Source organism: Onychomys torridus, chromosome 8 (genome assembly GCF_903995425.1).
Source record: "Onychomys torridus chromosome 8, mOncTor1.1, whole genome shotgun sequence".
NCBI classification, from domain to species: domain Eukaryota; kingdom Metazoa; phylum Chordata; class Mammalia; order Rodentia; family Cricetidae; genus Onychomys; species Onychomys torridus.
In genome coordinates, this window is record NC_050450.1 from 76,430,243 (window position 1) to 76,451,965 (window position 21,723).

General features: G+C 52.2%; 1 protein-coding gene across 4 annotated transcripts in view; it reads left to right on the plus strand.

The window, feature by feature from the left end:
- Cuedc1 (CUE domain containing 1) overlaps positions 1 to 16,979 on the plus strand; it is a 77,972-nt gene extending 60,993 nt beyond the window's left edge. For all 4 annotated transcript variants that reach the window (XM_036195853.1, XM_036195854.1, XM_036195857.1 and 1 more), the window contains 9 exons: positions 1,335 to 1,462; positions 6,296 to 6,422; positions 7,214 to 7,406; positions 8,397 to 8,480; positions 10,273 to 10,344; positions 11,182 to 11,275; positions 11,956 to 12,014; positions 13,136 to 13,206; positions 15,454 to 16,979. In XM_036195853.1, coding sequence (XP_036051746.1) covers positions 1,335 to 1,462; positions 6,296 to 6,422; positions 7,214 to 7,406; positions 8,397 to 8,480; positions 10,273 to 10,344; positions 11,182 to 11,275; positions 11,956 to 12,014; positions 13,136 to 13,203 — 825 coding nt within the window. In that variant the 3' untranslated portion in view covers positions 13,204 to 13,206; positions 15,454 to 16,979. The remainder of the gene's footprint in view (positions 1 to 1,334; positions 1,463 to 6,295; positions 6,423 to 7,213; positions 7,407 to 8,396; positions 8,481 to 10,272; positions 10,345 to 11,181; positions 11,276 to 11,955; positions 12,015 to 13,135; positions 13,207 to 15,453) is intronic.
- The last annotated feature ends 4,744 nt before the right edge of the window (positions 16,980 to 21,723 follow it).

Consider the following 21,723-nt stretch of genomic DNA (forward strand, 5'->3'; position numbering starts at 1 on the left):
GTCCTCTGAGGTGCCATGGCCGTTAGCATCTAGAGCAGCTCACGCCAGCCCTTCAGCAAGCATGGGCCTGTTCCCTCACAGAAGGCAGGGAGGGTCATTAGAGAACAGCACCTGCAGTTTTAGCCACTCCCTCCTGCGCCGGCTGTATGCATTTCTGCTCCAGCTCAGGTGGACAGAGGTGCTGGAACAAGAGGGTAACTGAATCAGGGACTCGCTGATGGAGCTTTCAGGAGGTTGTTGCCCACGCTGGGCTGGGCCTTTTGGTGATCCAACTGGTGGGGGTGGGGGTGGAGTGTCACTCCCTCTAAGTCACTCCTAAACTTCTTTGGCCTGTTGTTGGTGTCCTCTCTTGTTCATACCTCCCCAGGAGAAGTAGTGAAACAGGTTCGAGGCCAGCCAGGGCAACTTAGCAGGACCCTATTTCAAAATTCTAGGTAAAAAGAGTTGGGCTGGTGGCTGGAGAGATGGCTCAGCGGTTAAGGGGACTGACTGCGTTCCCAAAGGACCCGGGTTCAAATTGCAGCACCCACATGGCAGCTCACAACTGTCTGTAACTCCAAGATTTGACCCTCTCACACAGACTTACCTGCAGGCGAAACACCAATGCACATAAAATAAAAGTAAAATAATAATAATAATAATTGGGGCTGTAGCTCAGTGGTAGAGCATTTGCCTCACATATGTGAGGCTCTGGGTTCAATTCCAGGAATCACAGAACAAATAAAACACACTCAGGTCTGGATTTCCTGAATTTCCTCATCTGTGAAATGGGATTCCACTTGCTAGACTGGTAGGGCTAAGATAATAGATACGGAAATACACAGAGGGAGGGTATGGGTGATGTCACCATCAGAGAAGGGTAGAGGTGCACAGAGGACACTGGTCTTGAGTGTGCAGTCCAGGTAGGTTTCACAGCGCATGTGTTTCACAGCGCATGTGTTTCACAGCGCATGTGATAGGCACCAAGCTCGAGAAACGTCTCCCATGGCCCGAGTCCCCAGTTCCCCTCACTGTCTCTTTCCTCCACCCTGTGTTCACTTTGCTGCACTTGAGCATTGCCTGGGTCGGTGCTGCCGCCGTGAACAATCCTTTGGGCTGTGTGTTGTCCTCTTTGCTGAGTATAATTGAGGGGCCTTGGGAGCCACATGTTAGTGTTAGTGCATTGAGACTGGCTTTGCAAAGGAGCGGCTTCCCGCAGCAACGCACACAACTCTTTAAGACAGGTCCTCCCTCACCCATACCTGATCTCATCTGAATGCCACTGAGCTTCAAGGATGGATTATTAATATTGTCAATAATTATTACTATGTATCTCCTTGTTGTCTCTGATTTAGATTTTGGAAAGGACGCTGGAGCCAGACAGCTCTGAGGAAGAGCCCCCGCCTGTGTACTCACCACCAGCTTACCACATGCACGTGTTCGACAGGCCTTACCCAATGGCTCCTCCAACTCCACCTCCCCGGTGAGAATCCATTTGGTCTTAGAGCACAGTAGGTAGAGATGGAGACAGGAGTTGGGGATGTATAAAACACAGTGGGAAACTGGCTTTCCCTGCAAGAGATTATTCTACCAACTGCCAACTTCTACTGTGACAAGGTACATTTTTCTCTAGACACCAAGGAGAGCTCTCAGAACTTCAGCACCGTGGGGCTGGGGAATGGCTGAGTGAGTGTGCAGAGTGCTTGTGGCACAAGCATGAAGCCTGGGTTTGAGTTCCTGGCCCTCTACATATAAAAGTTAAGCGCAGCAGCACACATCTGTAACAAAGCTGGAGTGGCAGAGACAGGCAGATCCCTGGAGTTCAGTGGCCAGCTGATTTAGCCCATCAATAGGTTCTGGGTTCAGTGAGAAACCATCCCTTTTTTTTTTTTTTTTTGAGCTGAGGATCGAACCCAGGGTCTTGCGCTTTCTAGGCAAGCCCTCTGCCACTGAGCTAAATCCCCAATCTGAAACCATCCTAAAAATAAAGTGGAAGACTAGGGTCATGGCTGTCGTCAAGTCCCTGCAGAGCAAACACGGGGACCTGAGTTTGGATTCCATGTAAAAAGTTAGACAGAGCAGCATATGCCTGTGGGACACAGTTAATTAAATGTGGTACAGCCTCCAGCTTCTTAGAATGTGTAATCAAGGGAGAGGCAGAGCAGGAAGATGAGCTCATGAAATATTGTATCGTCCCTTCCCTCCCCAGCCCATGGACACATTAGAAATTAATCATCGTGCTGTCTCCTGCTGAGGCAAGATGAACCTCAGGACCCCTCTCAGCCCAGCACCCCCAGGTAGCCATCAGTCTCCAGAGGGATGACTGTGTCTCCCCTGGGCTCGTGATGTGGAGAGGATTTTTAAGCGACGAGAAAATGTGTCTTTTTCTGGGCTAGTTTGATGACTGGAGACCAGAGAGTGGACTGCAAGGTCCCCAGAGACTTGTCTCAGCTCTGAGCTGCTTGTTATTGGAAGCTTAAAAAGCAGCTAGCTGCTGGCCGTGTCCACTGTATGCGAGGTGCTTGCTCTTCTGGGCACTGTGTCTGGTGGCTGCTGGAGCCTAGGTGTGGTCACTTTGTCCTGGGAGCTGCTGTTTCTCAGAATGACAGACTGAGTGGGAGGGAGTGATAGGGGACGCTGTAATGATCCCCCCATTCTAGGCATCTTAGGAACCCCAGAACTTGGAGAGCTGGTAAGAATAGCTGCCGTTTGCCAAGTACCCTTCAAATGCCAGGCGCTGCCATGGTTCTTTACCCAGTGACTTATGTGGTAAGCACTGCTGTTACCCATTTCATAGATGAATATGCTGAGCCTCAGAGAGGTCCACTGCTGTCCCCTAGGCTAAGAGCTGGGGTGTGAACCCAGGTCATCTGACTTCCAGGCTATCACTTCATTGCTATGCCATCACCCCCTTGCTGAGAAATTAGGAAATCAGGCTGTCCCTTAGGGAGCTGAGAGTCTGGAAGGTGAGCTGGTGGGGGCCAGAGGTGGTCATCGAGTCAGGGACAGGAGAGAGCTGGAACCTCACAGTGGTACTGGGATGCAGGCTGGGAGGTGGGAGTTAGATGCCTGGGTGGGACAGACCCAGTGGGCAGCGCTTGCGGTCACACCTCTGGCGGCTTACGGAGCTCAGGGGTAATGACTTTCTTTTGACTTCTGCTTTGTTGTTGCTGTGACAAAACTCTTGAAGAAAAGGAGTTGAGAGAGGAGAGACTGATTCTGGCTCATGGTTTGAGAGGGACTCTAAGCCCATTATGGCAGGGAAGGAGGGGTAGAACCATCCTGTTAGCAAGAGGGCAAGGCGGTGAGTCTTCACATCACCATACATCAGGAAGCAGAGAGATTGGTTCAGAGCCAGAGGCAGGTATGATCTTCCAAGCCTGCTCCTAGTGACCTACTTCCGCCATCTAGATCCCACCCGCAAAGAGTCTATAACTTCCTGAAACAGTGCCACCAGCTGGAGACCAGGTATTCAAACATACAAGCCTGTGGGGGACATTGCAGACCCAAGCCATAGCATTTATTCCAAAGTACTTAAATACTTTCAATTACATTTATTTATTTATGCATGCGTGCTTGTGTGTGTGTGTGTGTGTGTGTGTGTGTGTGTGTGTGTACACGCACACGCACATTGCTTGTCCTCTGGACCCCTCCCCTGTAGATCAGAATTTAGGGAAGCTACAAACATGGGGGCCCAGACAGCTGCTGTCCAAGACATGGCCTTAAGTCCATACATCTTAGCATTAGGCTAGTGAAACTGAGGACAGGGATAGTTCCAGGCAGAGGAAATGGCATGTGCAAAGGCCCAGAGGCAGGGAGAGGGGACCATCCTGGGGAATCTTCTGAAAGTGTAGAGCATCAGCGTGAGTGAGCAGCACACGGGTTATGGGGGCTCTGTGGAACTTCCACGAGCACACACCTTACCTGTGACTACAGGAGCCTGTGAGGCTGTATTACAGCAGGGTGCGGGAGGCTGGTAATCTTTGGCTGCCGAAGGTTAAATTTGAGAGGGGGTTGTGTTGTGTTGTGGTCCCTTTCTGTCACTATATCTCTGAGATGAGCCTGTGATAGGGCAGTCTCAGAGCTCAGATACTGTCTTAATGGATCCCAAGAGGCAGGACCATCCCAGAGAAACAAACCTGGAGTGCTGGGATCCTTTGCCCAGGCTTTGCCTGAATGACCCAGCCATGTGACTTGTAACGGGGTCTGGCACACATGGACCGCATGTCCTACTCCACTTAAAATCCCCTCCCAGCACTTGGGAGGCAGACGCAAGCAGATCTCTGTGAGTTTGAGGCCAGCCTGGTCTACATAGTGAGTTCCAGGACAGTCAAGGCTACACAGACAAACACTGTCTCAAAAAACAAACCACCAACAACAACAACAACAAAAGTCTTCTGGAAAGGTCCATCTCTGAAATCCTTCCCAACCAGGTCCAACATCTGTGGATAAGCGTGGGGGAGTCCCCCCTCCATGCTTGAAGTTCTTTTGGGGGGCTCCAGGGGCTCGGTACCTGAAAATCTTCTTGGCCTCTGTCTCCTTCCCCCTCCCCTACGGATTCCTTTTCTTCAGCGGCCTGAGTCCCCAGGAGACCCCTCTGCACAGGCCGCCTGCTGTTTTTGTTTTGAAATTGCAGCCTTGGAAGTTTTGCCTCAAAGCTCATTTCTGACATTCCTTTCCAACCACAACGGAGTTGCTGGGCTGCCTAGGCTGGGCCAGCCCCCCTGCAGCTGAGGGTGACTTCATCCCAGGGCTTGGAGAAAGCTAAGCAGGTCCTCTTTCCAGGACCCCTGCTCAGAAGCCAGGGAAGCTCCAGGTGAAAAGGAGGTCTCCCCATGTCAGCCCCCACCCCATGGGCATCCCAGAAACACAATGGCTTAGAGGGTCTTGGTCAGAGTTTGGACTCTCTCTCTGCAGCCATCATGGATGGCTTCCAGGTGTGACTGAGTTGGGGTGTCGACCTCACCCCACATGAAGCCTGGATAAGCCTTCTCCCATTATGGCTGGAAGTGGTGTCTGTGGGATGGACAGGAAAAACAGAACTTGGGAGAGGGATGTAAGTGGCAGAGCATTGTAGAGGAAACCTAGCCTAGGAATGTGTGTCCTGGGTTCCCCTGCAGGCGCCTCGCTGGGGATCCCTGTATGTCTCCAGGCTGCAAATGGAGCTCCCCAGCACTCAGCAGCTGGTTATTTGTCTGCTGGTGCCCCCGCCCTCCCCTCCGTACCCACCGGGCCACCAGCCCAAAATAGAAAAGGAAAGGAAGTTATTTCCACAAGTTAGCAGCAGACGGAAAAGCCCCCCTCCAGTGAGGGGGTGGAGGGATTCCTGAAGCTGGAGGCCAAATCAAAGCCAGGCTGAGCCCAGCAGGGCCCCCACCACCCTGGGCCGCCTGCTTTCTCCATGTGTCATTTCCCTGATTCAGCAGGACACGTGTCCTGCGGCTGCCACGCAGCAGGCTGCTGAGGAGCTGTGGAGCTCCTGGCCCAGCTCCAGGCTTCCTTCAGGCCTGGGCTTGGAGATGGAGCCCTGGGGTCAGGGTAGGCAGGCCCTTCTTCCTCTCCTGTCCTGGCCAGCTGGCGCAGGCACACCTTGCCTGAGAAGAGTCCCCATAGACCCCTGAGAAACAAGACTTAACCCTGGCTTCTGGCAGTTCAGACTGCAGCTCATGGGGGGTAGGGGGACATCTAATACCTTGGAAGGGGATCAGCAGGGTCTTCCCAATGGTCCCCACCCTTTGCTGGCTGTAATTGAGCCAGGATGGGAACTCAGATCTGCTTTCTTGTCCAGGAATCTTGGGAGCTCCCTTCCCCCAACAAACCAAGGACAGGATGGGTTGGCCAGCCACTTGTCTGCTGTTGGGTGGGATGGGGGTGGGGTAGATATCTGCTACTTGACAGTCCAGCCCTGTGCCAGCTATTAGGGACACAAGCAAGCACAGAAGCATATGACCCACCACCCACCCCTAGTCTGTAGGGCACACTCATAAAATCTATATCTAAATCTACAATATTGACATTTGCACCAGAGGCACTGAGTGACCGGAAAGCAGCCCAAGGCCAAGGCTGAGGAGTTGGAAAGCAGACCTGACTGAGGAGAGGAAGAGGTGGTTCCCGCTGCTCCTGGCCTGGCTGCCTGCCTTCTTAGTGTGCCATTTCCCTCATTCAGCAGAGTACACACCAGTACCTTTGTCCTGAAAGCAGTATGGGCATGGGATGCTCTGAGTAAGGCCTCCATCTACCTGAGGACCCGTGACAGGCCTACAGAGCTATGGCTAGGCCTGACTGCTCCCTGCTCTCCTCATCTCCCATCCCCTAGGATTGATGTCCTGGGCTCTGGACAACCTGCAAGCCAGAGTCGCTACAGGAACTGGAACCCACCCCTGCTTGGTAACCTTCCTGATGACTTTCTCCGAATCCTGCCCCAGCAGATGGACAGCATTCAGGTAACCAGCTGCCCTCAAACCTCCATGCCTGCCTGCCTGCCTGCCTGTCCAGCATCTCATCAGCTGGTTCTTCATCTGCTGCTGCCCCCGCCTTCCCGTTGTACCCACCAGGCCACCAGCCCAAAATAGAAAAGGAAAGAAAGTTATTTCCACAAGTTAGCAGCAGACAGGAAATATGCACCCAGTGCCAGCCAGGTTTGCTTCTTGGTTTCCAAGCCTGGGCTGAACTGCTTTTGTTGAATAGAGTTTATAAGGAAAGAGAGATGAACCCACGGCCTTGCTTCTCAACTGGCCCGATGGTTCCTGTTGGGCCCAGGGAAGGTGGCAGCCTGGGGAGGCTTTGGCTGCAGCCATCACCTCAGGCTGGAGGGAGAAAAATGGAGCAGCTCATGGTGGGGTCCAGGGATGCTCCTTCTTCTCCTGGGAAGCTTCTTTCACATGGTGGTGTACTCCAAGGTGCCCCTGCTGGTGGGCCCCACAATTGATGAAGGCAGAAGGCAGCATGGGACTGGGAGTCAGTCCATGGACAGGTGGCTGAGCGGTTTGCAAATCCCTTTCAGGATGATTTAGGTGCCAGAAGAGGGAGTGAGGCGGCCCTAGGTTGGGAGGAAAAGTCCTTTTGCTTTTGCTACAGAGACAGTTCTGACTTGTTCCAGTCAATTTTGGCCAATGACCGTGTCCTGTTGGGAGGAGGGGACTACAGGACGGGGCTGGAGGATTCTGGGAAAACACACACGCATATACTGGTGTACATGGATTTAAGTCGGCAATCTGTATGCTCTTTTCCTCAGGGTCACCCTGGGAGCTCCAAGCGTATGGGTGGAGAGGGAGGCCCACCTCCAGTGCCAGGACCTGGGGCCGGTGACCAGGACAGCCGCTGGAAACAATATCTGGAGGACGAGAGAATTGCCCTCTTTCTGCAGAACGAGGAGTTCATGAAGGAGCTGCAGCGTAACCGTGACTTCCTCCTTGCCCTGGAGAGAGGTGGGCACCAAGCCTCACCAAGAAAGAAGACAATGATATGGGCAGTGGCCTCGGGCCCAGGACGGGGCTATGCTGGAGGCCAACATGCTAGGCACTTTCTAGCCTACATAAACACATCCCTCCCTGGGTTGTGCAGGAGCCCCAGGATTCAGCCAGTGGGGGTTTGGGAACACCTGGGAACTCAGAGGAAGAGGGATGTGCCCACTGGGGCCTTCTCCTCTGCCCTGCATTCACCTTGGCTTGGATGACAGGAAGGAATGCTGTCTTTCCCACCAACCTCTAGCTTCCACAAGACGCAAGTACCATGTCTTGAGCTCTAGGAACAGGGTTACTGGTTCCTCCTCCAGAATGGGAGGCGTCCTGAATGGAAGAGGTTAGAGCAGGGTATTTGCATGGTCTATGGATGGGTTACCCTGTTCCCAACCTGGCTGCCTTTCCTTCTGAGGTAGGATTTGGAGACAAGGCTGCAGAGGTGGTCTTGTAAAGGTCACAGGGGGAGGGAGGGAGGGAAGGAGGAAGAGAGGGTGTCTGATGTGTTTGGGGAGGACAGAGCAAATTGTACTGCCAGGGTGTTGGGCTGGAGGGAGCAGGCCCACAGGCACCACAAAGGAGGCTTGGCTAGCCAGCCAATCTGCAGCCCCATCACTAAGGAGGCTGAGGCAGGAGAACCATGAGTTCCAAGAGAGCCTAGGCTCCATATCAAAACCTTAAAATAATAGGATAAAATAGGTTTGGACTCTCAGGAAGCTGCTAGTTCTGACATCCCAACATTGCGGATGCTTTTAGGCAATCAATTCTATTATCACAAATTCTTCAAGAGCTGGTAGACACTGTGCCTACTGTGTGTGTGTGTGTGTGTGTGTGTGTGTGTGTGTGTGTGTGTGTGTGTGTACTTATGTGTGTTTCAGGGGGGTTAGCCTCTAGCAGCCTCTGTGTGCCCCTGGGTGCCCTGGAGCTCACTTCTCTGATAGAAACCATCTCCCTTTCCAGACCGATTGAAGTATGAATCCCAGAAATCCAAATCCAGCAATGTGGCTGTTGGAAACGACTTTGGCCTCCCCTCCTCTGTCCCAGGTAAGCTTGCTCTCCTGGGAGAGAACCTGATGGGCTCAGTGGGCCCACACCCCAACTTTACCTTCAACTTTGAGAGTTTGGGAGTAGGATGAGGAAACAGACCAAAGGTTGGATCTGAGACCCTCAGCAGGCTAGAAGGATGGCCTTCTGTGGAGTGAGATATCCCTTTAGTGAGTGGCCCTAGATTCTTGCTGTTCTGGGAGCTGTAGGTTAGCACAGGCTGGCTGACCTCCCAACTATTTCTGGATTTTGAGCTACCAGAGGACACACTGAACCATGTAATGTCCTTTAATAAATAGCAGCTGAGAGAAGAAAGGCGTCAGAGTCTGGTGAGGGCTTGGCCTAATGAGGCTTAATGCCTATTAGCAAACCAGCAAAGGTGAGACACACAGGTTGACTGTATCCAGTGCGTGGAGAGGGTGAAATTAATCTGGGAAGGGCTCATTCATTCACTTAAGTAGCTGAGGACTACCTGCTCAGAGTCATGCCCTGCCACAGGTGAGGAAAATAAATTCTGAGCATTGAATTCTAGGTGGTTCAGGACGGCCTCTGGAGGGCCAGAGAAGCCCAGCAAGTTTACAGTCCCTGATATAACTGTCCCGGCCCCAACTCATTTCAAACTATTGCATGACTTCCCCTTCAGTGCCAGCAGCATGGGGTCTGCAAGGTCAGAGGGTGAGGGACAGCGCTGTAAGGATTCCCAGACTACAGGGGAGCTGAGGCTGGGAGTGTGAACAGAGGTCCTGCCTTCACACTTGGCCCCTGGACTCTGGGTCCCTGGCCAGTTACTGCCCTCACCCCATGTACATATCCAAAAAGGCTCAGCAGTTTTTTTTTTCCAGGAGCAGAAGCGCCATCCTAGAGCTGAGCTGGGAAGGCAGGAGCAGAAGGGTGAGGTGCCCTGCTAATCCCAGCTCAGAGAGAGAAAATCCTGTAGAACTGATTCCTAAGCAAGAGGCCAGGAGCTTAGGCCCCAGCAGATGTTCATCTGGGAGTTTTCACGGAGCTTCTAGTCCTTGATCCCAAATTACTAAGGGCCACTGGGGCCACTGAGCTGGATCAGAGTGACTTGAAGGGAACCTAGCAGGCAAGGTGACTCAGGAGGAGCCACCACATTAGAGAGTGGTGAACGGTGAATGGAGCGCAGTGAGGAGTGGGTTAGAAGGCTCCCTCCAGGTGGCTCACCAAGTTCTGACTCTTGGCTGAGCCCTGCTCTTATTCCTGTTCAACATCTGGGAGGGAATAACGGGGGATAACGGAGGGGCGGAACCCAGAAGGAGATCTCCCCAGCATTCTTGGCTCTGTATCGTTTCTGCCCCAGTTCACCGGAGGTAGGATGCACAGAGGGCCGTGATGTGCTGGCAAAGGGCTAACACTCTGCTCTGGGTGCAGAAGCCTGGCTGGCCGTCCCTGGGGGTTTTCATGATGTAACTCTTTCCCATCCAACTCATTTCAAACTACCCTCATGGCTCTGAGACTAAGGGATTGTTCACAAAAACCCTGTGCCAGCCAGCTTCCCACACTTGCAGCCCTTCTTAAGACTGCCCCCACTGGCTCAGAAGAGGAAAATGCATCTTGCAAGAAGAAAGTACTCTTGCAACTTGGCTTAAACTCCTGTGGTTAGGGGAGAAGCCGGCACTTCTGTGGTAATGAAAGGACAAACCTAAGCAACCATGGAGCAGCACCATCTCATTTACCTTCCCGGGGCCCTGGCAGCTGCTCTGTCTCTCTCTTAGTGGGACCTCAGAGACCCAATGGGCCTGGTCCGTCAGCAGGTGTCTCCTCCTTCCAGGAATCAGTGACACCAACCCCACTGTGTCAGAAGATGCCTTATTCAGGGACAAGTTGAAACACATGGGAAAATGTGAGTCCTGCGCCTGTCCCCTCCCTGTCCCAGCTCTCTTGAGGCAAGCCCCATGGCCTCATGAGAAGGAGGGAGCCCCCACCCATGAGGATTTTTAATGCTCTTGACTCTTGGTGAACTCAGGTGACATTTTAATCACAGGCTAGCTCAATCAGCCTTCCTACCTTACTTTATTCTGCAGCTGAGTCTGGAGACAAATTAAGTTTAAATCCTCTTGAGCCAGCTGTCTGCAGAAAAATGGTGCGTGCCAGTGTCCACGTTCTCTGTGGTGTGAGGGCCTGGCCGAGACAGGAGGCACAGGCTGAGTCTGCTTTCTGTGGGGGTGGGAGGCATTTTGGGGTAGGGCACCTCTTCCCATTGCCTGCTTCTCATCATCCTTTCCTTTCCAATCTCACAGACCCATAACCAGTGGGAATGAGGCTGGGATACTTTCAAGGTTTTATTTCAGGGAAAATTTCCGATGAGTCATGGAAATCTAGGACCAACTGTGGAGGTGGCTAGGGAGGGCGGGAAGAAGGCCTTGGCAGCCGGCAGGAAAGAAAGCCAAGATCCGTGGCTCTTGCCGCTGCCTCTCGGGAAGGAATACCCGGATCTTGGACAGGAGGCAGGCTGCGCACTTGGCTAGTGGTGGCCTGTGCTGCCCCTGGAGGCCGACCTGGGATGGCACACTTGCTCCCTCCGTGGCACTGGTATCTGCCGTCCCTGTCACCTTCCTCTTCCCGGTCCCCACCCCAGGGGCCTGGTGCTGCTGCCCTGGCTGCCCCCAAACCTGGAGGGAAGCCATCTGATGCTCTGGCTGTCTGGAGCGGGAAGGGCTCATTAGTCTCTCTGCCCCAGCCACGCGAAGGAAGCTGTTTGAACTCGCCCGAGCCTTCTCTGAGAAGACCAAAATGAGGAAGTCAAAGAGGAGGCACCTGCCCAAGCTTCAGTCGTATCCTTCTGCTTGGCGCTGGGTTTGGGGGTGGGTGTTAGGACAGTGACGGAGATCCCGGCTGGGCCCCTGAAACTGGACCTTCCTCGGCGGGCCGTGGGACCTGGCTCTGTGGCCTCCCTTCCTGGCTTCGCAAACCAGGACACTTGTCGTCAGCTCCTGGGACACCGAGCTTCTTATGCTTCCTGTGACGTCTTTGCTTTTGACCTTGAGCTATCTGCGTTGAAACCAGCAAACCTTTCCCTAAGTTTGCTAGGTGGACTGGTTCCCAGGTCCCCTGCAGCCTTGCCTCAGGAGGCCTGCTTTCTCGTTGTTGGTTCTTCAAGTGAAAAGATGTTTCCCTGTCTTCGTACCCCCAAGCTCCCATCCATGCTTAGCGGGGTGGGGGGTGGGGGGTGGGGGGAGGGATGGGGGGGATACTGAAAGCTGAGTAGCCAAAGGGGAGCAAGGGAGAAAGTCACTCTCTGTCCCTAGAGATGGAGGCAGAGTAGGGGGTTTAGGGCCTGGCCAGCTGCTGGCTTGATCCCAGGAGAGGGGCCTGGAAGGGGCAGTGTTGGGCAGTTAGAGGACAGGAGGGATGGTAGAGGTTGGTGGGTTGGCAGGACAGAGCTCGGGCAGACTGGAGAAGCTGTGACAGTTCCCGTTGGTCTCTGGGATAGTTTTCCTGAGCAGTCCGGCAGGCTGGGAGCTGCTGCATCAACAGCCAACCTCCTGGATGATGTAGAGGGTCATGCTTATGGTGAGGCAGGGCGGGGGGCGTTGCGCTGCAACTTGCTTGTGATGGGTGACTCTTCAAGAGGAAGTCCTTAGGACTTCATGTTAGCAAGGGGACACTCAGTCTAGGGGACATGTCAAGGGTTGGTAGGCCACAGAAATGTGGTGCACACAATGCCACTCCGTTCCTGTTGTCCCTAAAGGGGTACCCAGCACGAAGGTACTGTTCCTAGAGAATGTTCTCCTGGGAATGAGGGATAGGCAGGCCTCATATGTGGACAACCACAAATTAGAAAGCTTCAGTTTAGCCGGGTGGTGGTGGCCCACGCCTTTAGTCCCTGCACTCGGGAGGCAGAGGCAGGCAGATCTCTGCCAGTTCAGTGCCAGCCTGGTCTACAGAGCGAGTTCCAGGACAGCCAGAGCTACACAGAGAAATCCTGTCTCAAAAAACCAAAGTAAGAAAAGAAAAAGAAAGAGAGAAATCTTCAGTCTGCAGGCCTTGAACTTTTTACCCAGTCCCTTCTAAAGGCCACAGGGGTCAAAAGACCCAGCGAGGCCACCCGTGAATGAACCCTCATCATGAGGCTCTTTTTTTTTTTTTTTTTTTTTTTTATCATCATCAGGTTCTTAAAGGGTCAAGAGATGGCACACGCCTTTAATCCCAGCACTTGGGAGGTGGAGGCAGGTGCATCTCTGAGATCGAGGTCAGCCTGGTCTACAGAGTGAGTTCCAGGACAGCCAGGGTTACACAGAGAAACCCTGTCTTGAAAACAAACAAACAGACAAAAAATTAATAAAAAGAAAGGAAAAGAAAAAAAGGGGGGGTTGTCAGGAGACACCAGATGCAAAGACTAGAAGGCCTTAGGGGTCCTCTGGATAGTTAGTTCATCGTCCCTATCCCACTTGATAGATGAGAAAACTGAGGCCCAAACAAAGGGTAAGACTTGTCCAAGGCTGAGCTCAGTGGTAGAGCCAAGACAGCACCTGGGTGCTTTTTGCCTCTCTCCTCACCCACATACAGCATGCTACCTTGGCATCAGGAGCCAAGCTAAGGGACAGCTGAGGCAGCCCCCCTGCCCAGTCTGGGGACAGGCCCAAGTGAGGTTCTGCAGGGTGGAAGATGAGGCGCTTCCCTTTGCCTTTCAGATGAGGACTTCCGGGAAAGGCGGCAGGAGGTGCCTAAGGTGGAAGAAGCCCTAAGAGAGGGACAGTAAGAGGTAAGGCTTGGGGCCCAGCTTCTAGGGGCAGCTTGAGCAAAGGCCCACCACCCCACCATGTCTCCTCCCAAGGATCCAGGGGTGCTGGGCTGTGACATCATAGTAACACTGATCCTGGCTTACTTCTCTTACGGCATTGCACGTGGTTTCCCCCTGCAAACCAACACACACACACACACACACACACACACACACACACACACACACACATATACATATACACACATATATACATATATGCATACTCACATACACAATATATATATACACACACATAAATAGTACACACATATACATACACACATCTATAATATACACATATATATACACACATACACACACATAAATTTATAGTTTAGTTTTACATAACCCCACTACCCTTGAATGCACTGGCTATATAGATGAGGCTGGCTTTGCACTTCAGATCCTCCTGTTTCCACTTCCCAAGTGCTGGGATTACAGACTTGCTGTATCAATTCTGGCTTTTGTACTTTTAAGAATTTAGTTATTTATTCATTTGACAAACAATCACATCTGCCTGAATCATCACAGATGCCTTGAACAGGAAAACCAAATCCGCTTTTGACCTTGAATAGTTTGCAGCCCCATTGAAAAGACATTCCGAGACACACAGTGAATATTAAGAGGATAGTGTAAGAAGCATTGTGGTCATGTACATGCAGAACTGTGTTCGGTCCCCTGCTTAGGTTGGATGGTCAAGGATCTGGAAATAGCCCCTGGAATGGCTGCTTCTGTCTGGAGCCTCGGGGCTGGCCTGCCTTTCCTCCTCTCTCCCTGTGCACTGTCCTCGGGGGTGTACATAGGAAACGCCAGCATCTCCTGCAGAAACTAGGCATGTCTGTCCCTCTACCGGTGCCCCGCCCTCAATGAGGAGCTGCCTGCCCACCCACCTACTTTGCCTGCCCACCTGCTGTCCTGGTCCCAGTGCTCAGCATCCACTGGGCTTTCTTGAGCTGTTGTGTGGTGGGTCTGGTCCTGGTTCCAACCCTGGAGGAACAGATGCCCCTCTTATGGTAGTAGTGGCAGTGAGATAATCCAGGCCACAGAGGGTAGGGCCAGCAAGTGCAGGCAAGACATCCCCCTTATCATTCCTCTCCAGCTCTCTTCCATGCTCCCCAGGCTTTCCTCACCCACAGAGCTGCACCCCAGCTTCCTGCTCTTCTGGGGTACCCAAGTAAGGGGAGCTAAGGAGACACCCCACTCGTACCCCTCCTTGTATCCCACTGGTCCCCAGGAGAGAAGAGGACTCCCCAGAGCCACTCCATCTCAGAACTCGCTCATCGCTTTGGAACTGTCCAGCTTGTTCTCCCCTCAACTCCCCCATTGTAAAGATCAGAAGATGATGGGCACAGGGTCTGCACCCCAACTCAAAACAGCTCCAGAAGGGACCAAATCCAGGAGGTCACCTGCCAGGTCCGGGGCCTGCTGTGCATTCTGACGCTCCCTTCTATGAGCAATGCCCAGGCTTTGACTGAGACTGGTTTTCCTATGAGTCCAGGAGTCTTGGCTGTCCCCCCCCTTCCCCATAGGAGCCTGTCAGTACCCCCTCTCCCTCAATTCATGGCTCTGCCCTTGACTCTTCAGTCTTGTCCATTTCTGTTCTAAGGGCCCAACTGTCCTCTTCCTCAGTAGCTGCTCTTCCAGATCTACTGGGTCTCCTGCTCCCCGAGATCTTTACAGTGTGCCCCATCAGGTCACTGCAAGCCGTTCTCTCCTTCCTGCCTCCTTCCGCCATCTAGCGTTCCCCATCACAGTCTCGACAGATTGATCACTCACGTTAATCCCACCACCAAACATCACTCTGGTCCTACCTCTCTTGTGCTTTACTCGTGGATCTTCCAAGCAAAAGTCTTATGAACGCAGCCCGGTGTCTCAGGCCCACCACTTTATAGCCTGGGATTACTTTTCTGCCCCTTCAGGCTCTCTTACTTAGTGTGGCCGCCCCCACCCCCCAGCTACTAAGGGGTGCAGAGTGGGTGGAACAGCCTCCCACCTGTAAGGCCTTCCCAGGCAGAGCTTCCTGCCCACCCCATCTCCCACTCCATGTCTTCCTGCTAGGATCCTGCGGTTGAGCAGTGGGTGTCGTCCGTGGGAAGCAGAGTTCCAGGATGATCTAGAACCGCTGGAGAAAGGAGGCTGTGCCTCATATTCTCCAGGAACCAGTGGCAGGGAAAGACCAGGGAACCCCTTTAATGAAAACCGTCACACAATTTTCCTACTCCCCAGGTGCCAGCAGCGCCGCCTTGCCAGAGCTGCTCTGACCGGGTGGAGGCAACCTGAGAGAAACACCAGTGCCCTCCAGCTGCAGCCGAGACAGATGGTGCTTGCAGACCACGGCCCAGGCTTCTTCAGCCACAGTCCAGCCCAGCCACTGCCACTTTCCACAGGACTTAGAACTTTCAGAGTTGCTTGTGATTGGAGGAAGAACCTGGAGCCTTAGAGACAGCAGCCAGCCACAACCTACCTGGTCTGTAGTCTGTCTCCTCTACCGCGGATGAGCAGAGATTCAGGAACCACCCCTCCCTTAAAAAAAAAAAAAAAGAAAGAAAAAAAAAAGAAGAAAAGAAAAGAAAGGGAAAAGGAAAAGATCCCAGGAAGCGCCAAGGTTGCAGTAAAGAACTGGCAAAATGATCCATCTGGAGACTCTTTGGGCCTGAAGAGGGCTTTCCTGCTTCTCTTTCCCGACGCTCCTGGCATCCCCCATCCTCTGTGGCCTCTCTTTCTAAAGGCCTCCTCCGTCTCAGCCTTGGCGGGAACTGCTGACTCTCGGCCCTGACCTGCACAGAACTCTGGACACTGTGGTCTTGCCGGGTCCAGCTCAGAGGGCTGCTTCTATTAAGGGCTGGCCTTTACCTCTGGCAGCCTCCTCTTGACCCAGCAGGGATGGGGAGGGTGACCCCGGAGCTGGAGGATTCTATCTAAGCCTGCTCTTTAGTTTGGTGAAGACGGAAGCTGGTTCTTGATTTACATCACAGTGGGGCTCCCCAAGGGCTGGACTGGTCCTGCTGTTTTATAAGGCAGGGATGTACTGGAGTTTCCGGGGTGAGGGTGACCCCAACTGAGAAGGTGCAAGGCTGAAGTGCAAGTTGCAGAGGCTACCAGCCTGGGGCAGGGGTGGGGGATGGGGGGCATCTAGGACAGGAACTTACCGGGTGCCTCAAGTGGAGACCCAGAGATGATCTGAAGAACAGAGGTGATTCTAGGGACGCTTAGCCGGCACCAACCGCTGCCAAGGGGGATGGAGGCCACAACCGTGTCCCACTCGTTCCATGATCTGGGAACTCGTTGACTTTTAGAGAGAGCTGGGAGGCCTGGGCAGGCGTGGGGCCCTGGTTGAAAGTGGGATCCGATGCTTGGGTGGCGGCCGGGCTGCTAGGGACGGGTAGGAAGTGGGAGCGTGGTGGAAATGGGACCGCGATCACCTCAACTGATGGCCGAGCTTGCCGGGGCTCAGGACTGCGGCGCACGCGGAGTGACCAAGTTTGGAAACGTGCGCAGTGCAGGATGGGGGTGGGGGACCCTGCTGGCACCCGGCCAGTCCTGTGACCCCTGGAGAGAAGGACACTTCCCCACCCTCCATGAGCCCCTGACGGCTCTGGGCCTTCCCTGCTCCAGGGTCAGGCGCGCGAAGGGAAAGCTCTGGGTCTGCGTGTGTCACTTCGTTGTTGTTGTTTTTCCCTCCTGTGTGTGGTTTTTAACTTGGAGCTGTTTCATAGGAATTCCGGTAATAAAGACTTGGTGTTCTCTTGGTGCACTGATGTGGCCGGCGGCGTGGGCTGGACCCTCCCTCCTTTTCCCTCCGCAGGGGACAGAGCTGGCCCCTGGAGAAGTGCCAAATCCGTGGGCCACCTGCCTTGCTCCCTCCCCTCACTTTCACCCCCTCCCCCCCCCCTACTCCCGCCCGGGTTATCCCTCAGGGTTGTTTCTGGAGTCCACAGGACTCAGGCATCCTGCACACCGCCTCAGGAGGTGACACCAGCTGCCTGGGCGACATGCTGGTTATGTTTAACGCCGCTCCTTTCTTCCTCTTTGCCATGCAAAAAACCGCTTGCTGATAAGCGAGAAAAGAGGGTTGAGAAACCCAGCTTGTGGCGAAAGTGCTACACCATGCCTTCCCACGTTAAACACAAAGCTTCTGGATTCCAGGTGTGCATCCCAGAGGCGTGCACCTCACACTGGGGGGGGGGGGGACTGTAACCATCTTCCTTTAGAAGTATCTCAACTTCCGGTGCCCGCACCTCAGCTGGACTCCCCCTTCACCCTTACACGGGCAGGGGCAGGAGGCTGGCTACTGAAAGAGGAAACGGATGCCCTCTTTAGAACAGGCCATTCTCAAGGTCAAAATTCTTCCTTGTGTGGAGCCCAAGGCTTCCTTGTGGCATTTAACAGCTCTTCTTTCCTGTTCTGGGCTCAGGGTCACCCGGCCAAGGGTGTGCCTCTTCCCCTCAATTTCATTTTTTCACGCTAGGATAAAACAACTGTTCCCAATGCCGTTCCATCAGGGTCCTCCCTTGACCCGAGCAGATACAGGTAGGCTGGTATGGTATACTAGGCAAACTAAGATTCTCTTCCAGCCTTAGGCCAGTCATTCAGCAACATCCTAGGGCTACGCGTACTGAAGGAAAGCTGGAGCGCCATCTGTGAGCTTATAGAAATGCTTGTTCTCAAGGCTAGAGAGCTGGCTGGCCGAGTGGCTAAGTGCGTACTGCTCCTGTATAGGAACCAAGTTCAATTCCCAGCACCTACACCAGGCAACTCCCAGCCACCTGTAACTCTAGTGCCGGTGGATCTGATGCTCACTTCTGACATCTCTCTTACACACATATACATATGTGCATATTTTTAAATTAAAAATTAAAAAACGAAGTGCTCCATTCCAGACCTTCTGCATCAGAAATTAAGGGTGTAACCAAGCAATTTGTGGTTCCTGTACACACTGGAGTTTGGGAACCATGGTGTTAGGCTACTACTCCCCAAATGCTTTTTTCAAAATCCCTATGCTTAGTACTCCAAACCAATTAAATCAACAACTATGGGTTTTGTTTTCAAAGTGCCTTAAGGAGGTTCAAGTTTGCAATCAAGTAAGAACCAGGGCTCCAGGCTGTCAAGTGTTCCATGAGCGGAGCTGATCTTGCCCAATAACCACTTTACAGATAAGGAAATGACATAAATTAAGTGACATGCCAGGATCACAGAATTGGAGCTGAGTTAGTCTAGCAAAGGCGCCCCAGGCTGCCTTGCCTGAAAGCAAGTGCCTTGCCTCTTCTGCTCCCCCTTTGCTCAAAATGTGCTCCCAGCAGCCACCACCTCCGGGGAGCTTGTTAGAAATGCTACCAAAGTTACAACTGGAAGGCATTATAACAAGCCCTGAAGATGACTCTAATCCATACTCAAGTTTGAGAAACACAGTTCTTGACCAGCAAGATGGTTCAGTAAGTAAAGGTTGCCAAGTCTGACAATCTGAGTGTGATCCCCAGAACGCACCGTGGAAGAAGAGAACCAACTTCTGAAAGTTCTCTTTTGACCTCTGTGTGCATGCACACATGCACAGCCACACGATTATAATAAAGAAACATAATTTAAAAAAGAAGACGGCTCCCAAAGCTTCAGAATTGCATAACATGCTTTTAACAAATCATCACAGTGACTTGTATGAACACTGTAGCTTAAGAAACTCTAGAACATCAGGTCTGAGACTTGCACTTTTAGAATGCGTGTGCCCTCTGGTACTTGTTTGCAATTTAGCCTGGAAATGCAACTGTAAAATCTCGGGTAATTCTCATATACAAAGTTCTTAGAGCCATGTGCCATTTTGCCTAGTGCTGTAAGTTGCGACTGAACACCTTCAGTGTACCTTGTAACTCCCCCACAGTGGGCCGGGGTTGTGGGGGGGGGAGCCATAATCGGGTTAAAGAGTGTGAAGAACAGACCCAGAAGTGAAGACAGCCTGCGCCTGACCAGCAGCCCTTGTACACCACACTCATCTGCACACGGGAAGCTCCTGGAAGCCACACGGCCATATTCAAAGATTTCTGTAAAAATGCAGCCAGGCTCTCTGAAGTCCGACCCTGCCGGTGCCCCTGGCCTTTCACACATTTTGGCATCCCTGGGCATTGGCTCTAACTTGCAGGAGGATCATAGGGTTTGACAGACATTGTGCACAGAAGAACAGGTGTGGTTATTATGCTGGAGTCTCAACTTCTGTCTCCTAGTTCTCTGGGAGCACTTGCTTGGGAGTAGGGGATAGTGGTCAGAGAATTTGTCCTGAAGACCAAAAGGGGCAGGTAAGGTGTGGGATGACGATGGTGATAGCATTTACTAGGGGTTCACTGTGTGCCGGTCACTCTTCTGGGGTGCTTTGTATGTTGTATTGTACCTAACCCAGCAACGATGACATGAAACCAGTATTACCCCCATTTTTATCCACTAGGACATGGAGGCACAGGGAGGTACAGAGATGGAGTTGATAGCTGTCATTAGTACATGCTGGTCCCTGGATTTGAACAAGCAAGCAGTAGAATTCCAGAGTTGATGCCTAAACACTAAGCTACCTGTTGGGAGCAGGTGGAGGACAGGTGATAAGATCCAGGATCCCCACATGGATACAGCTTGTGAAGAACAGAAAAAGGCCTACCTGCTCAGAAACACCTCCCAGGGATCTGTGATCCAGCAGTGTGTCCAGAACTCCCTATTAACATTCTTCATCTGGATTTAAAAACAATCTCCTAGCATATGCAGCAAACGGGAAGCCGGCTCCTGAGAGAGAAGTACGCAGAGGCCTTACACCCATTATCACAGCATAGATTCATTTGTTGGATTAGTGATCTGGGCCAGCTAGAGGGACTCTGGAACTTTCTGGAGCTGGAGTAGATGAAAGGGGTCCGTGTAAACCTACTGCCCCCAGGTGGTCATTTGCAGAAGTGACAGTCACTGACCACAGAAAGATGAACAATCGTTTTTTTGCAGGAGGCCTTTGGCCTCAAGCCATGCAGACCACAGGGAGTTTGTTTCTATAGCCGCGTTTGGAGAAATGAGCAAAACAAAGATTGTTTTTAATTTAAAATGTCACTAAAGCTATATAAGCTTCAGGACCCATAAAACAAGTGCTGCCCTGCTTGGGAGGACTGCCTACAGGTGTCCTTCTAAATTTTTTTTTTGTTTTATTTTGTGTGAGAGAAGATCTCACTCTGTAGCCCTGGCTGGCCTGAAACTCACTGTGTAGATTAGGCTGGCCTTGAACTCACAGAGATCCGCCTGCCTCTGCCTCCCAGTGTTTGGATTAAAGGCGTGTACACCACACCTAGCAGGTGTCATTTGTAGAAGACAAAGGGTCACTATTGTTTTTATTTTAAAATTCTGTTTATTTATCTGTTATAGTTGGGGATGAAATTTGGGGCCTCACGTGTATACAGGCAAGTGCTTTGCCACTGTACTAGATCCCAGCTCTCAGGATCACTAATTAAAGGGAAAAAACAATCATGTCAAGAGGATTGTTCCAGGGACTCCGGTGTGAACAGGTGTGAAGTTTCACATAAACACTGCACAAACCTTGTCAATGTGTAGCCTGGGGCTCTAGAGAGGTGGCTCAGTGGTTAAGAGCACTGGTTGCTCTTCCAGAGGCCTTGAGTTCAATTCCCAGCAACCTCTTCATGGCTCACAACCATCTGTAACAGGATATGATACCCTTTTCCGGTGTGCAGGTATATATGCAGAACACTCATACATAACATACAAATAAACAAAGTATGGCCTGGGTGCAAAACTCACAAAGCTAGAACCAAGAACATCTACTGAAACTTGCAATGTAAACTTGAGAAAGTTGTTTACTACCTATTTCCAGACCAGCAGCCTTCCAGAAGCTTGTTAGAAACACAGTTCAGGGTCCCACTCCAAACCAACCTAATCAGAATCTGCCTTGCTAAAACTCCCTAGGGACTTCCCCCCCAGGTTCACAAGCCCTGAAATACCTGCCCTGAAGGGATCTCATCCTCAGTAAACCATGAAACCCCTCAGAATGATTCTACTCAGCATAAACTCCAACAGGCAGCTGCTCAGGCTCTGCCCACTCCTGTTTCCTTGGCTGTGGAAAGGAGCCAAAGTCACACAGACCTCAAGGGCAGTTATGGGCACAAAGTGTGGATCTCTCCTTTGTCTGAGCTGAAGTCTCCTTTAGGGCAGCCCCTGTTAGCACAGGGAAGCTGGGCAGCTGCTAACAATGTCTTGTGAATTGTTAGATGTGATTTAACGGTGGAAAGTTCCTCAGTGTGGAGTCCTCAGAAGTCATCCTCAGTTATGTTTACCACACAAATGCTTTGAGTCCTAAACACACCGACTCTTCACAACAAGGCTTCTTCCGCTCCATCCCACACCCCAGAGACAGAGTCTCACTGAGTAGCCCAGACTAGCCCGAACTTGAGGCCCTCCTGCCTCCACCTCCCAAGTGCTGAGATTACATATATGCACCACCACTCCCAGAAAAGACTTTTGGTTGGGTCT